Genomic DNA, 14,512 nt, shown 5'->3' with positions numbered 1-14,512 from the left:
GCTCATCTTTTAAGGTGCAAAGAATTTGGTCAAGAAAGTATTGACTAGCTTGTCCCAAGAGTTCAGGCTTTCTCTAGGCTATGAGTCTAACTATGTTCTAGCTCTGTCTCTCACAGCAAAAGGGGAAAAGCATAAGTCTGTAGACCTCGAGATCAACCCCATTGGACTTAACAGTATCACAGATCTGCAAGAATTTAGCTAAGAATTGATGAGGATCTTTCGATGGAAGTCCATAAAACTTGCAATTCTGCTACATTAGAGAAACTAATTGAGGTTTAAGCTCAAAGTTGTTTGCTCCAATGGCAGGAATTGAGATGCTTCTTCCATAGAAATTGGAAGTTGGTGCAGCATAGTAACCAAGCATCTTCCTTGCATCTCTGGCATTGTTGTTGGGTTCGGCTGCCATATCTACTTCTTTTTGAATTTTTCTGTAAGGTCCTCTCCGAAGTGTTGTGCTTTAGCTTCTCTTAGCTTCTTCTTCAGAGTCCTTTCAGGTTCAGGATCAGCTTCAACAAGAATATTTTTATCCCTGTTTCTGCTCATATGAAAAAGAAAAGAACAAAGGGAGTAGTGGAATCCTCTATGTCACAGTATAGAGATTCCTTGAGGTGTCAGAAGAAAAGAATAGAGGAATGGGTAGAGAGAGAATGAGAAAAATTCGAACACACACAGAGAGAGAGAGAGAGGGTTCGAATTATAAGTAGAAGAGAAGTGTTAGCAAATAAATAGAAAGAGATGAGAGAGAGAGTATTCAAAAATTGAACTTAAAACAAGTAGTTAATTAAAAAGATTTTAAAAAAAGGTTAGTGATTTTCGAAAATTGGAAGTGGAAAAGTGGTTAGTTGGTTTTGAAAAAGATAATAAATAGTAATTAGTTGAAAAAGATTTGAAAATAATTTTGAAAAGATAAGAAGTCAGAAAAAATATTTTGAAATCAAAATTTGAAAAAGATTTGATTTTAAAAAGATATGATAGAAAAGATATGATTGAAAAAGATTTGATTTTTAAAATTGATGACTTGACTAACAAGAAATTAAAAGATATGATTCTAAAATTCAAAGGTTGAACCTTTCCTAACAAGAAAGTAACAAAGTTGCAATTTTTTGAATCAAAACATTAATTGTTAGCAAGGACTTTTGAAAATGTGGAAAGATAAGATTTTAAAATTATGAATTAAAACATGAAAATTTGAAAAAAATTGAATTTAAAACGAAATTACCTCCCCTATGTCATCTTGGCGTTAAACGCCCAGAATGCTACCCATTCTGGCGTTTAACGCCTAGAATGATAGCTTTACTGGCGTTAAACGCCCAGAATGATAGCCATTCTGGCGTTTAATGCCCAAAGTGCCTCTTTACTGGCGTTTTATTGCCAGTGAGCTCTTTTTCTCTGTGATTCTTCTGCTTTATGTTCTAAATCTTCATTTCTCTGTATTATTTACTTGAAAATATATATTTTTTATTTTTGAATTTTTAATGAAAAGAGAGAAAAACAACATAAAACACAAAATAGGAAAATTATAATATCAAGCAAAGGAAATCATAAAGAACCACTCGAAGATCACAGAAGAACACAATGCATGAAGTTTTTCGAAAACCTAGGAAAATTGAGAACATGCAATTGACACCAAACTTAGGATTTGACACTAGACTCAAACAAGAAACACAAAATATTTTTATTTATATTTTTTTCGTTTTTATGATTTTATTAATTTTTTTGTATTTTTCGAAAATAAAACTAAAATTACCCAATCTAAGCAATAAGATGAACCGTCAGTTGTCCAAACTCGAACAATCCCCAGCAACGGCAGCAAAACCTTGGTGCACGAAATTGTGATCACACTTTTCACAACTCTGCACAACTAACCAGCAAGTGCACTGGGTCGTCCAAGTAATACCTTACGTGAGTAAGGGTCGATCCTACGGAGATTGTCGGCTTGAAGCAAACTATGGTCATCTTGTAAATCTCAGTCAGGCGGATTCAAATGGTTATGAGGTTTTGATAATTAACAGATAAATAAAACATAAAATAAGATATAAAGATACTTATGTAATTCATTGGTGGGAATTTCAGATAAATGTTTGGAGATGCTTTGTTCCTTCTGAATCTTTGCTTTCCTGTTGTCTTCCTCCAATCATGCATCCTCCCTTCCATGACAAGCTGTAAGTTGGTGGATCACCATTTTCAATGGCTACCATCTGTCCTCTCAGTGAAAATGGTCCGGCTACGGTTCTCACCGCAGGGCTAATCATCTGTCAGTTCTCACTTGTATCGGAATAAGATCCATTGATCCTTTTGCGCACTGTCACTGTGCCTAACATCGTGAGTTTGAAGCTCGTCATAGTCATCCCTTCTCAGATCCTTCTCGGAATACCACAGACAAGATTTGGACTTTTGGATCTCAGGAATGCTGCCAATTATTTCTAGCCTATCCCACGAAGGTTCTGATCTCACTAATTTTAATGCTCTGTTGCCAGGAGATGCTAGTCAAACACATGGATCAGAGACCCAAGAGAATATACTCCAGCTGGCATCCAATGACTACGTTGAACATCATGTAGACCGCTTGTGGTTGTCAGGCACGCAGATCTTAGCTAAGCGAGTACTGAAGATAGTGGGTGATTGTCACGGATCACCCCTTCAGTCTAACTTAACTGAATTAAGTACGAGAGTATATCTTGGAGAAGAAGTAGGTGCGAATTGAAAGAAAAACAATAGTACTTGCATTAATTCATGAGGAACAGCAGAGCTCCTCACCTTATTCTATGAGGTGTAGAAACTCCACCGTTGAAAATACATAAGAACAAAAGGTCTAGGCATAAGAATTCAAAAATAGGGGAAGAAGACCTGATCAAAGGATCAAAAAGTCATCCAAAAATATGAATACAATAGTAAAAAGTGATATTTATACTAAACTAGTAAACTAGGTTTACAGAAAATGAGTAACTAAGTGCAGATAGTACAGAAATCCACTTCCGGGGCCCACTTAGTGTGTGTTTGAGCTGAGCATTGAAGCTTTCACGTGCATAGGCTCTTCTTGGAGTTAAACGCCAGCTTGGGTGCCAGTTTGGGCGTTTAACTCCAGCTTTGGTGCCAGTTCTGGCATTTTATGCCAGAGAAGGGTCTCTGGTGGGTGTTTGGACACCAGTTTGGGCCATCAAATCTCGGATAAAGTATGGACTATTATAAATTACTGAAAAGCCCAAGATGTCTACTTTCCAACACAGTTAAGAGCACGCCAATTGGACTTCTATAGCTCCATAAAATCCACTTCGAGTGTAGGAGGGTCAGAATCCAATAGCATCTGCTGTCCTTTCTCAGCCTTTGAATTAGATTTTTGCTCAGGTCCCTCAATTTCAGCCAGAAAATACCTAAAATCACAGAAAAATATACAAACTCATAGTAAAGTCCAGAAATATGATTTTTGCATAAAAAATAATAAAGATATACTAAAAAGTAACTAAAACTTACTAAAAACTTCCTAAAAACAATGCTAAAAAGCGTATAAATTATCCGCTCATCAAAGTATTCGGTCCAATTGGACTCTTGGCTAATCTCGATGGGTATCATACAGTCTGCACCATAGACTAGTCGGAATGGGCTTTCATTTGTTGTTGTGTGGGGTGTTGTGTTATAACTCCACAACACTTTCGGTATAAGCTCGGCCCATCGTCCATTAGCATCTGTCAGTTTCTTTTTTAAGGCCTCCAAGATAACTTTGTTAGCCACCTCCGCGAGCCCATTGGTTTGTGGGTATTCGACAGAGGAAAAACAATGTTTGATATGCAGGTCGGTTAGATATGATGGGATCTTTTTATCTGTAAATTGTCTGTCATTATCAAATACGATTTCCCTAGGTAAACCAAATCTACATATAATTGATTTCCAAATGAAATTTTGTACCTTTTTTGCTGTTATTTTGGTAAGAGGCTATGCTTCTATCCATTTTGTGAAGTAATCAACAGCTACTAAAAGGAACTTTACCTGTCCTGTTGAGAATGGGAATAGTTAGAGTATGTCCATCCCCCATTTGTGAAACGGTCAGCTGACGTCTGAGGTATGTAATAGCTCGGCTGGGTTGTGGATGTGCGGGGCGCATCTCTGACATGCATCGCAGTTTTGTACCTTATTTCTGCAATCTTTTCTTAACGTCGGCCAAAAGTATCTTGCTCAGAGTATTTTTGTGGCCAAACTCCTACTTCTGGTATGGTGTCCGTAGATCCCATCATGTAGCTTGTCCATGGCGGTTTCTGCTTCTGCTCGGCCAAGGCATTTCAGAAGAGGTTGGAATATACCTCGCATGTATAGGTCCGCCCCTAATAGGGTATGCTGGTTTGCTTTGTATTTGAATGTCCTTGGGTTTTCACCCTCGGGTATTTCTCCTCTTTTTAAGTAGTGAATAAATGCGCTTCGCCAATCTTCTTCCTGTGACATACTTAAAACAAATTTTGTATCTAAACTGGATTCCGTTAGTGTAAGATGGTTCAATTTTTTGTTTGATCTGTTACCCTATATGTAGCTAATTTGGATAAAATATCGGCCCTGCAATTTTGTTCTTTAGGTATATGCAGTATTTAAAAATTTTGAAAAAATTACATTATGGTTTTGACCGAGTTCAAATATTTTTCTAGAAGTGAATCTCATACCTGAAAATGACCATTTACCTGTTCTACCACAAGGAGGGAGTCACAATGTACTTTTAAACTGGAAATCCCTACTTCCTTGGCTAACCTTAGGCCTTCTAGTAGAGCTTCATACTCGGTCTGGTTATTGGTTGTTTCAAAAAGAAACTTTATTGACTGTTCGGCATGGACTCCATTATTGTCTTTTAGGAGGATTCCTACTCCACATCCGTTTTCGTTTGATGCTCTGTCTATGTATAATTCCCATGTTTTAATGCGATCCTCTTTTTCTGTGAATTCTGAGATGAAGTTAGCCAATGCTTCTGCTTTAGGTGATCTTCGTGATTGATATGATATGTCAAATTCAGAGAGCTCTATTGCCCATTTTGTCAATCATCCTGCTAGCTCTGGCTTTGATAATATGTTTCGGAGGTGATATGACCAGTAAACGTCAGTTATGAGTTATAGCTCGAAAACGCATAATCATCGGTCATAACCGACTATTCATAATAATCAGCATTAATTTTCATCCAATAACGTCGGATATGCAATGAATTCCCTCCTCGGACGTTACGACTCAGACAAAATGATCAACCTCATCCAACCAGATATAAGGAGAGAGGGGAAAGCTTCAGAAGGTACGCAATCTTTTCGAGAGCAAAGTTTTACACACATATCTCTTTACTGACTTGAGCGTTGGAGTGTCTTTGCAGGTACCCACCTCTCCTGTTCTCCAGCTGCCGACGTATATCACGTTCCGCCTGGGAGTTCGCCGACCTTTTTCGGAGGACGACCTATACCTCGGCTCATTTAGGCAAGAATATTTGGCACCCACCGTGGGGCCGAACTTAAGATATCATTTGTCATAAGCCCCGAATTCCTCGTAACTATCTATGGCTGATGTTCCTCCTCCCACCCCATCCGAGCTTCTATGGATGGTGACCGAGCTTTAACAAGCAAACCAACAGATGGCGAAGGAGAATCAGAGAATGCAAAACCAAATCGCGCAACTAGTTAATGCTCGCCTGGAGCACAATAACGATCACCACGAGCGGCAGGGGAATGACGAGCATCAATCGGCACCAACTCATGTCTCTGAGACACCTTAGAGTGAGAATGACAGGGGCCATCAGAGTGAAAGAGCCCAACCCGATGATAAGGAAGAAAAGCCCGACAACTCTGCAGGGCCATTCACAGCTGACATAATGAACTTTCAGCTTCCCAGACAGTTCACCATGCCGACGACTTTAACTCCATACGACGGTTTGGGGGACCCGAAGCAACATATTAAAAAAATTTGATCTATTATGATTGTTAACGGTGCATCTGATCCTATTTTATGTCGTTGTTTCCCGTCTTTCTTAGATGGTCCTGTACTTGACTGGTTTTGCTCTTTGCCTGTAGATTCTATATCACGTTTTCAAGAGTTAGCTAAGCAATTTGAAGACTATTTCGCAGCATCTGCAATATATCTCCATGATTCTGATTATTTAACGACCATTAAACAGGGACCACAAGAAAGCCTAAAAGATTATATCACCCGTTTCACAAAGGTGGCTATGAAAATACCCGACATCCACCCCGAAGTTCACCTTCATGCCATCAAAAGCGGCCTTCACCCAGGTAAATTCCAAGAGACCATCGCCGTCACTAAGCCCAAAACTTTGGCCGTGTTTCGTGAGAAAGCCAAGGGACAGATAGACATTGAGGAGCTCCACCAGGCACGAAAAGCAAACAAATCGGCCACCAAAGACGATGAAAAACCTCGCGATAATAAGAAGAGCTTCAAATCAGTTCCTTGCTATGAATCATATACCCAGTTCAACGCTAAGAGGGATGACATTATTAAGGAGATACTGAACTCAAAGCTGATTAAACCTCCCTGAAAGGCAGGCAGTTACCATGAACCAAAAAACATTGACAAATCCAAATACTGCACCTTTCATCAGAAACACGGCCATACAACCGACGAATGTATAATTGTTAAGGATATACTAGAGCGCTTGGCCCGGCAAGGACATCTTGACAAACCAAACCAAACCTAGCCGAGCTAGACCCGAGGACCGACTTTCAAGAATGCCCCACGCCAAACGAAGATCTAACAAAGGTCACCTTGACCAAAGATCCAACGAAGTTCACTTTTATCGGAACATCAATCGACAGTGAGGACAAGGAAAAGCTGATTAATTTATTATGCCAGAACGCCGACCTATTTGCCTGGACTTCCCGGGATATGCCAGGGATCGATCCGTCAGTAATCACACATAAATTAGCAGTGAGTCCAACAGCCCGACCAGTTTCTCAAAAGAAACGCAATCTCGGAATCGAGAAACGATTGGCCTCCATGATGGAAGTCAATAAACTCATCGACTCACAGTTCATCCGAGAGATCCAATTTATGACTTGATTGGCCAATGTCGTTATGGTAAAAAAGAATAACGGTAAATGGCGCATGTGCGTCGACTTTACTGACTTAAATAAGGCTTGTCCTAAAGATGCTTATCTTTTACCCTGCATTGACACTTTAGTAGATAATTCTTGTGGCTATGGCACTTTGAGTTTCATGGATGCATATTCTGGCTATAACCAGATCCTTATGCATCCATCAGACCAAGAAAAAACTGCCTTCATAACTGAATATGGTAATCACTATTATAATGTCATGCCTTTTGGTTTAAAGAATGCAGGTGCAACATACCAGAGATTAATGAACAAGATCTTTGAGCAGCAAATAGGCAGGAACATTGAAGTATACGTCAACGACAAGGTCGTCAAGACAAAGATTGGACATCCCCACATACAAGACATTGATGAAATATTCACACAGATCCAAAAATATAACATGAGACTGAATCCCGAGAAATGCGCCTTTGGTGTTCGGAGGGAAAATTCCTCGGCTTCATCCTGACAGGCCGAGGTATTGAAGCAAATCCAGAAAAGTGTCAAGCAATACTTGACATGCGCAGTCTGATGACGATAAAGGAGGTTCAACGATTAACAGGCAGATTAGCAGCATTGTCCAGATTTCTGCCGTGCTTAGCATCTAAATCCTTTAACTTTTTTCAGGCTTGAGGAATGACACAAAAAATTTTTCACGGGATGAAAACTGTGAAGCTGCATTCATGAGCTTAAAGCAATTTCTTTCAAAGCCACCTATTTTACAAAAACCAAAGCTCGGCGAGCCATTATATCTATATTTGTCTATAACTGATGTCGCCATTATCTCTGTTCTTATTACAGAAAGCAACAAAGTCCAGTAGCCAGTATATTTTGTGAGCAAGTCACTACAAAATGCAAAGCTTCGTTACCCAAGGCTCGAAAAGCTCGCCCTAGCATTAATTTTCTCTGCAAGACGGCTCTGACCTTATTTTCAGAGTCACACAATCATCGTCAGAATCGGACAACCACTTCGGCAGATACTTTCTAAGCCTGAATTGGCAGGACGACTAATCAAGTGGTCTATTGAACTATTAGAATTCAATATTCAGTACCAGCCTAGAGGATCTGTTAAGTCACAATGCTTGGCCGATTTTGTAGCTGAGTTTATGGACTCATACTCCAAAGATGAAGCCCAGGCATGGACCTTGTTCGTAGATGGCGCTTCAAACCCTCAAGGAGCTGGAGCAGGCATACTACTATAAAGCTCGGATGGCATAGTTCTGGAACATTCTCTCCGGTTCTTATTCAAAGCCAGTAATAACCAGGCCGAATACGAAGCCCTCATAGTTGGGCTCAGGTTAGCAACCGATTTACATATTGCTAATTTAAAAGTGTACTGTGATTCGTTGTTAATCGTTCAACAAGTGAATCAAAGTTTTCAAACAAAAGATCAAATTTTATTGAAATACCTGGATGTTGTTCAACAGTTTTTTTACTAAATGGTTTTTCCAAAGTTGAGGTTATTCATATACCTAGAGAACAAAACCACAGAGCAGATGTTTTATCAAAGCTGGCGACTACACAAGCACACACTGCCACGCTTTTGCATTCAACTTTAGATAAGCCGAGCATTGATACATTTAATATTTTAAACATTATAAATGAAGACAGTTGGTAGCAGCCTTATATTCAATACCTCCATCATGGTTCCATCCCAGAGGAAGTTAAAGATAAGAACAAATTCAGGCGACAAGCCTCTTTCTTCACGTTATTAAATAATGTTCTGTATAGGCGAGAATATTCTCGACCTCTATTAAAATGTTTGGACAGGTCGGAGGCCGACCTTGTTTTATCCGAGGCTCACGAAGGCATTTGTGGAATACACTCTGGAGCTTGGAGCCTGGCATAGAAAATACTCTGAGCTGGTTTTTATTGGCCAACAATATAGGAAGATAACAGTCAAAAAGTTCGAACTTGTGACAATTGTCAGAAGCATTCCCCGATCATCAACATACCTGCCGAGCAGCTTCATCATTCAGTGGTAAGCTGGCCATTCAATAGATGGGGAATCGATATCCTCGGGCCTTTCCCCACTGCCCCAAGATAGGTGAAATATTTGATAGTTGCAATCGATTATTTTTCTAAATGGATCGAAGCGCAGCCTTTGGCAAAAATCACGTTATCCCAGATGATAAGCTTTGTTTGGAGAAATATAATCTGTAGATTTGGTATACCAGGTCACATTGTATCTGACAATGGTCAACAGTTTACCGACCATAATTTCAAATTTTTTTTGCATAATTTAAAGATAAAACAACATTTTTCCTCTGTGGAGCATCCACAGTCCAATGGATTAGCAGAAGCAGCTAATAAGGTCATCCTACAAGCATTAAGAAAAAAGCTCAACAATGCAAAGGGCCTATGGGCCGAATTTGTTCCTGAAGTATTATGGGCATACAATACTACAGCACATTCGACAACTAAGGAAACACCATTTCTCTTGGTATATGGATCTGAAGCCATGATTCCTATAGAAGTGTCTCAATACTCGATGCGGACATTAGCCGAGCACCATGATCAAGCCAGGCAAGTAGAACTTGACCTAATCGAAGAGATTCGGGAAACAGAAGATGTTCGGCACCGAGCTTTACAACAACAACTTAGCCAATGATATACGCGGAGGGTGTTCCCAAGATCATTCAATGTCGGCGACTTAATTCTAAGGAAAACTGAGCAGGCTCGCCGACCCTCCTCCCACGGAAAGCTCACAGCAGCATGGGATAGTCCGTACCGAGTATATGAAGTACTTAGACGAGGAGCTTATAAATTGGAACAGCTAGATGGCACCGAAATTCCCAACACATGGAATGTCAACTCTCTAAAGCAATATCCCCCCTCTTTGTTACTTTCATACTCTTTCATTTTTTAGGTTAACTCAACAACTTGGTCGTTTACACCCGTGAGGTCTTTTTCTTTCTTTTTCAACAAATCAGCAGCCTTCCCGTGACATTCCTTTTCCATTTTCAATTCCTCCTCTAATTCAGATAATTTCTTTTTCAAATCAGTTAAAGTTGTATCCTTCAACATTAACTGTTCTTTTAAATTAGCAATTTCAGAAGCCTCACATACTACCCTTCTATGTTTTTTCTCCTGACTACGACCAATACTAGCCAATCGAAATCCTAATACCTACAATTTAGGAATCAGTATTAGCATAGGAATCATGTTTTGTAAAGAGAAAACAAAGAATTTTTTTTGCATATGCCTAACCTGCAAATATTGGTCAACCCCTATATCCCTAACCTCGTCCACCCGGGTTATATCTGTCGAGGATTGAACGACTTCATCTGCGACGACATTAAAGGGAAATTTTCGACTCCAAACCGACGATCCTTCCCCTTCATTTTCAAAAGAATGCAATTTTTCTTGCCTCATGGTAAAGCTTGATAAATCTTCAAGCTGCAACACCTCATCCCTGCTCCGTTCACCATCCTGGATAACCACGTCTAATTTTCTCTTTTTGAATACAATTCCCTTTTTTTTGCTGGGGGCTGGTTGACCTCTGCTCCACTATCCACCTTATCCGGGTTGGAAGAGGAACCTTCAAAGTTTTTGCTCTTAAATCGGGATCCTAGGCTTGAAGCAGTTACTCCAGGAAATGTACCAGTTGTAACATAAAGGAAAAGTGATCATTAGATCAGATAACAAACATAAACAACAATAAACATTTTTCAATTTTCTTACCAAGGTAATTTAATACAGCTGATTTATCTTCCTCCCAAGGAAGCAACTCAGACACAGATATCAAACCACCTTTATCCACCATCTCAATCAGGAGCGAAATTATACATTCATTTTGACCACTAATAAGTTCAGGACCCAATATGTGCTGTGGTTGACAACACCAATACATTGAGAATTTTTCCCCCAAGTGTTCATCAAGGTAAAATGGAAACTCTTTGTCTACTGACTTTACTTTCAAAAATATTTCTTTAAAATCTTTGAAAGACGATTTATATAGTTTTTTCAGAAAAGCCTGGAGTACTATTCAGATTTATCCACAGACCCTTCCACACCCCTTTGGCTTGAAATAAGGAAAAGAACAGTTCCATTTCAACTTCAATTTCAAAAAATTGCATCAGAACTTGGAAACATTTGATAAAGGCCCAGCCATTTGGGTGGATTTGGGAAGGAGCGCAGTTCATTTGTTTCATCACATCACATTCAAAATTGAAAAAAGGAAGCTTAACACGCAATTCTTCCATCACACAGCTATACATATAAAAGCTTTCAAAATCCTATCTCCTATGGAAAATGAGATCAGACCAGTTGCATGGCAACAATTCTAGATGAAATCCAAGTCTCACTATCCTGGCCAAATTCACTCTATTCACACTCTCCTTATCAAAAAATAGAGAAGCCCGTATGTGAACGTCATTGTCAACCCATTCATAAGACCCATTATCTTCGACTTGGGGTAGCAATTTTTTCTTTTTATCACTCATCTTTTTTTACTGAAACAGGGAAGTTACTTAAAATGGTAAAAGGCAAAGGAAAGTTACTAACCTATTGTACTCATTCTTCCTTAAAAGCTTCTGTAGATGTCTCCCAGTCAAGCACATTAACCATGTAGAAATATTACACCCTAGCCACTCATTTAATCAACTCTTCAGTTCCATAATTGAATCCTAGCCGTTAAACACATCCCACTTTAGATGGTTAGATATAAACATTGGAAGTTGCACTAGCCCACAAAAATAATAAATAATTCACACAGCAACCCATGAAAGGCATTGATTCAACACCGTTACACGTGTCCAAGTCTTTTCACATACCAAGGGTAGACTTCAATGATCCACATTAATCTGAGGGCTCCATATATCGAGCTATAACTCGTTAATAACATTTTAAAAAGCTCAACCTGTCTCCTCTAAATCAGGCCAAACTTGGGGGCTGTGATATGACCAGTAAATGCCAGTTACGAGTTATAGCTTGGAAACGCATAATCCTCGGTCATAACCGACTATTCATAATAATCAGCATTAATTTTCATCCAATAACGTCGGATATGCAATGAATTTCCTCCCAGACGTTACGACTCAGACAAATAATCAACCTCATCCAACCAGATATAAGGAGAGAGGGGAAAGCTTCAAGAGGTACGCAATCTTTTTGACAGCAAAGTTTTACACACATATCTCTTTACTGACTTGAGCGTTGGAGTGTCTTTGCAGGTACCCACCTCCCCTATTCTCCAGCCGCCGACGTATATCACGTTTCACCTGGGGAGTTTGCTGACCTTTTTCCAGAGGATGACCTATACCTCGGCTCATTCAGGCAAGAATAGTAGGGGATGACCGATTCGAACTATAATTGGGTGTGTTTGAAAGTAATGCCTCAACCATCGAGCAGTGATTACTAGACCGAATGCCAATTTTTCTATCATCGGGTATCTTGGCTTGGCATTTTGTAATACTTTGCTTACAAAATACACCGGGTGTTCCTCTTTTCCTACTTCTGTTACAAGACAGAATTGATAGTGTTAGTGGAAATTGAAAGGACTACAAAGAGTGGTTTACCTTGTTCTAGTTTTTTAAGTATAGGTGGTGACCCCAGGATATGTTTGAATTCGGAGAAGGCCTTTTCACAATCTTCTGTCCAAACGAACTTATCTAACTTCTTCATGGTTTTGAAGAAATGGTAGGATCTAGTGGCTGCTGCTGGTAAGAATCTGGATAGGGCGACTAAGCAACCTATTAGACGTTGTATTTCCTTGATTGTTTTTGGTGACTGCATGTTTAGAACTGCTTGACATTTATCGGGATTAGCTTCTATACCTCTGTTTGTGAGCATAAACCCGAGAACTTTGCCTTTCTGTATGCCAAATGTGCATTTTTCTGGGTTTAGTCTCATATTGTATGTTCGGAGTTACTGGAAAATCTCCTGAAGGTCGGCTTTGTGTTGTTTCTCTGAACTAGACTTGGCCACCATATCGTCGACGTATATTTCGATGTTTTGTCCGATTTGACTTTTAAAGATTTTGCCATCAGTCTCTAATCACTTGCTCCTGCATTTTTTTAGTTTGAAAGGCATTACCTTATAGCAAAAATTACCTTGGTCGGTTACAAACACTGTCTTATCTTCGTCATTTGGATGCATCTATATCTGGATGTCTAGTGTTTTAGAGTTTGGGGGGTTCTCCCAGTGTTGTTCTTAACCATACATAACCTGATACAAGGACTCTTTCACCTGAGAATCTTGCCAATTCTCCCTCTAATGGTTGCAGTGCCTTGTCACTTAACTGCATCTTTTTGAACGTGGAGTAGAATAAGATATCAGCACTGCTCTCTGGATCGAGCAAGACCTTCTTTACGGTTAGTTCTCCAATGCGCACCGAGATCACCACTGGGTCGTCTAAATTTGGTGTTTGCAATTTAAAGTCGTCAGTATTGAAACTGATGTGGGCGGCTGAGATCGGAACTGGTGGGCTCTAATGAGATCCTTCCATTGCCATCATAGTTTGATAACTCCTTTTCCTGGCTGTGTTAGTTCCTCTGCCTCTAGCAAAGCCACCTGATATGTAGTTTAGGACTCCTTTGGAGGCATGGATCTCTACCAGGCTATGCCATATTTCTTTTGCTCTGTGATCTGAGTCATACCGTATCCTTGGTTGGCTCTTTTCGACTTCTAGAGCTAACGTATTTGTCCAATAGTCCCTATCTTGCTAACTGCTCCAGTAGGTCCTTAGCTACTACGCATTCATCAGTGGTGTGCCTGAATTTTTGGTGGAATGTGCAATGTTTGCTTTTGTATGTTCCTGCTTTGCTTGGTGTCTTTATGAATTTGTTGCGCAGTATCTTTTTAATGATGTCCTCTCTTCTGGTGTTAAACCTAGTATATGTATCAAATTTTGGAGTTAGTTTAAAAGGTTTTTTGGAGTCTTTGTTATGGGACCTGTACAGCTTGTCTTTTTCCTTCCGTGATAGTAGTCTTTTGCTCCTTCGAGTTTCACGTAATTCCTCTATTTCGATTTGTCTAGTGGCTTTATCCCGGAACTCCTCTAATGTTTTCGGTTTTGCCACAGCTATAGCTTCCTGGAATTTTCCAGCTCGAAGACCACTCTTAATGGCATGCAGCTGCACTTCTGGATTAAGGTTGAAGATCTCCATAGCTACTGTTGTAAAGCATGTCATGTAGTCCTTTAGACTTTCATGCTGCCCTTGTTTAATTGTGCTAAGGTAGTCCGAGTCTCTCACATAGATTTTGGATGCTGCGAAGTGATTGATGAACATCTTGGCAAACTCGTCAAAGCTGGTTATGGATCCTGCAGGCAAATTAGAAAACCATAATAAAGCGACTCTATCTAAAAAGGTTGGAAAAGATCGGCACAGGATGGGATCGGAGTCACTATTGAGGAACATCATAGACTCGAATTTTGTGACATGAACTCTAGGATATCCGATCCCCTTATATGGTGTTAGAGTCATAGGGAGTGTACAATTCTTAGGCAT

The 14,512-nt window shown here is 39.7% G+C and overlaps 2 protein-coding genes across 2 annotated transcripts; one reads left to right on the top strand and one right to left on the bottom strand.

Moving 5' to 3' along the window:
- Positions 1-5,929: 5,929 nt before the first annotated feature.
- On the top strand, positions 5,930-6,508 carry LOC107494513 (uncharacterized). Its single transcript, XM_016115554.1, has one exon. The coding sequence runs from the start codon at positions 5,930-5,932 to the stop codon at positions 6,506-6,508; it is 579 nt and encodes a 192-aa protein (XP_015971040.1).
- A 7,209-nt stretch (positions 6,509-13,717) lies between these two features.
- On the bottom strand, positions 13,718-14,512 carry LOC107494515 (uncharacterized). The gene has a single exon (XM_016115556.1). It carries the CDS (start codon positions 14,510-14,512, stop codon positions 13,718-13,720), a length of 795 nt encoding a protein of 264 aa, XP_015971042.1.

This window comes from Arachis duranensis, chromosome 6 (genome assembly GCF_000817695.3).
Source record: "Arachis duranensis cultivar V14167 chromosome 6, aradu.V14167.gnm2.J7QH, whole genome shotgun sequence".
In the NCBI taxonomy this organism is placed as follows: domain Eukaryota; kingdom Viridiplantae; phylum Streptophyta; class Magnoliopsida; order Fabales; family Fabaceae; genus Arachis; species Arachis duranensis.
This window is presented reverse-complemented; position numbering and strand designations above follow the sequence as displayed.

Excerpts from the sequence above, each read along its gene's own strand:
- LOC107494513 (XM_016115554.1), top strand. The coding sequence starts at position 5,930 with ATGATTGTTAACGGTGCATCTGATCCTATTTTATGTCGTTGTTTCCCG.
- LOC107494515 (XM_016115556.1), bottom strand. The coding sequence starts at position 14,512 with ATGCCTAAGAATTGTACACTCCCTATGACTCTAACACCATATAAGGGG.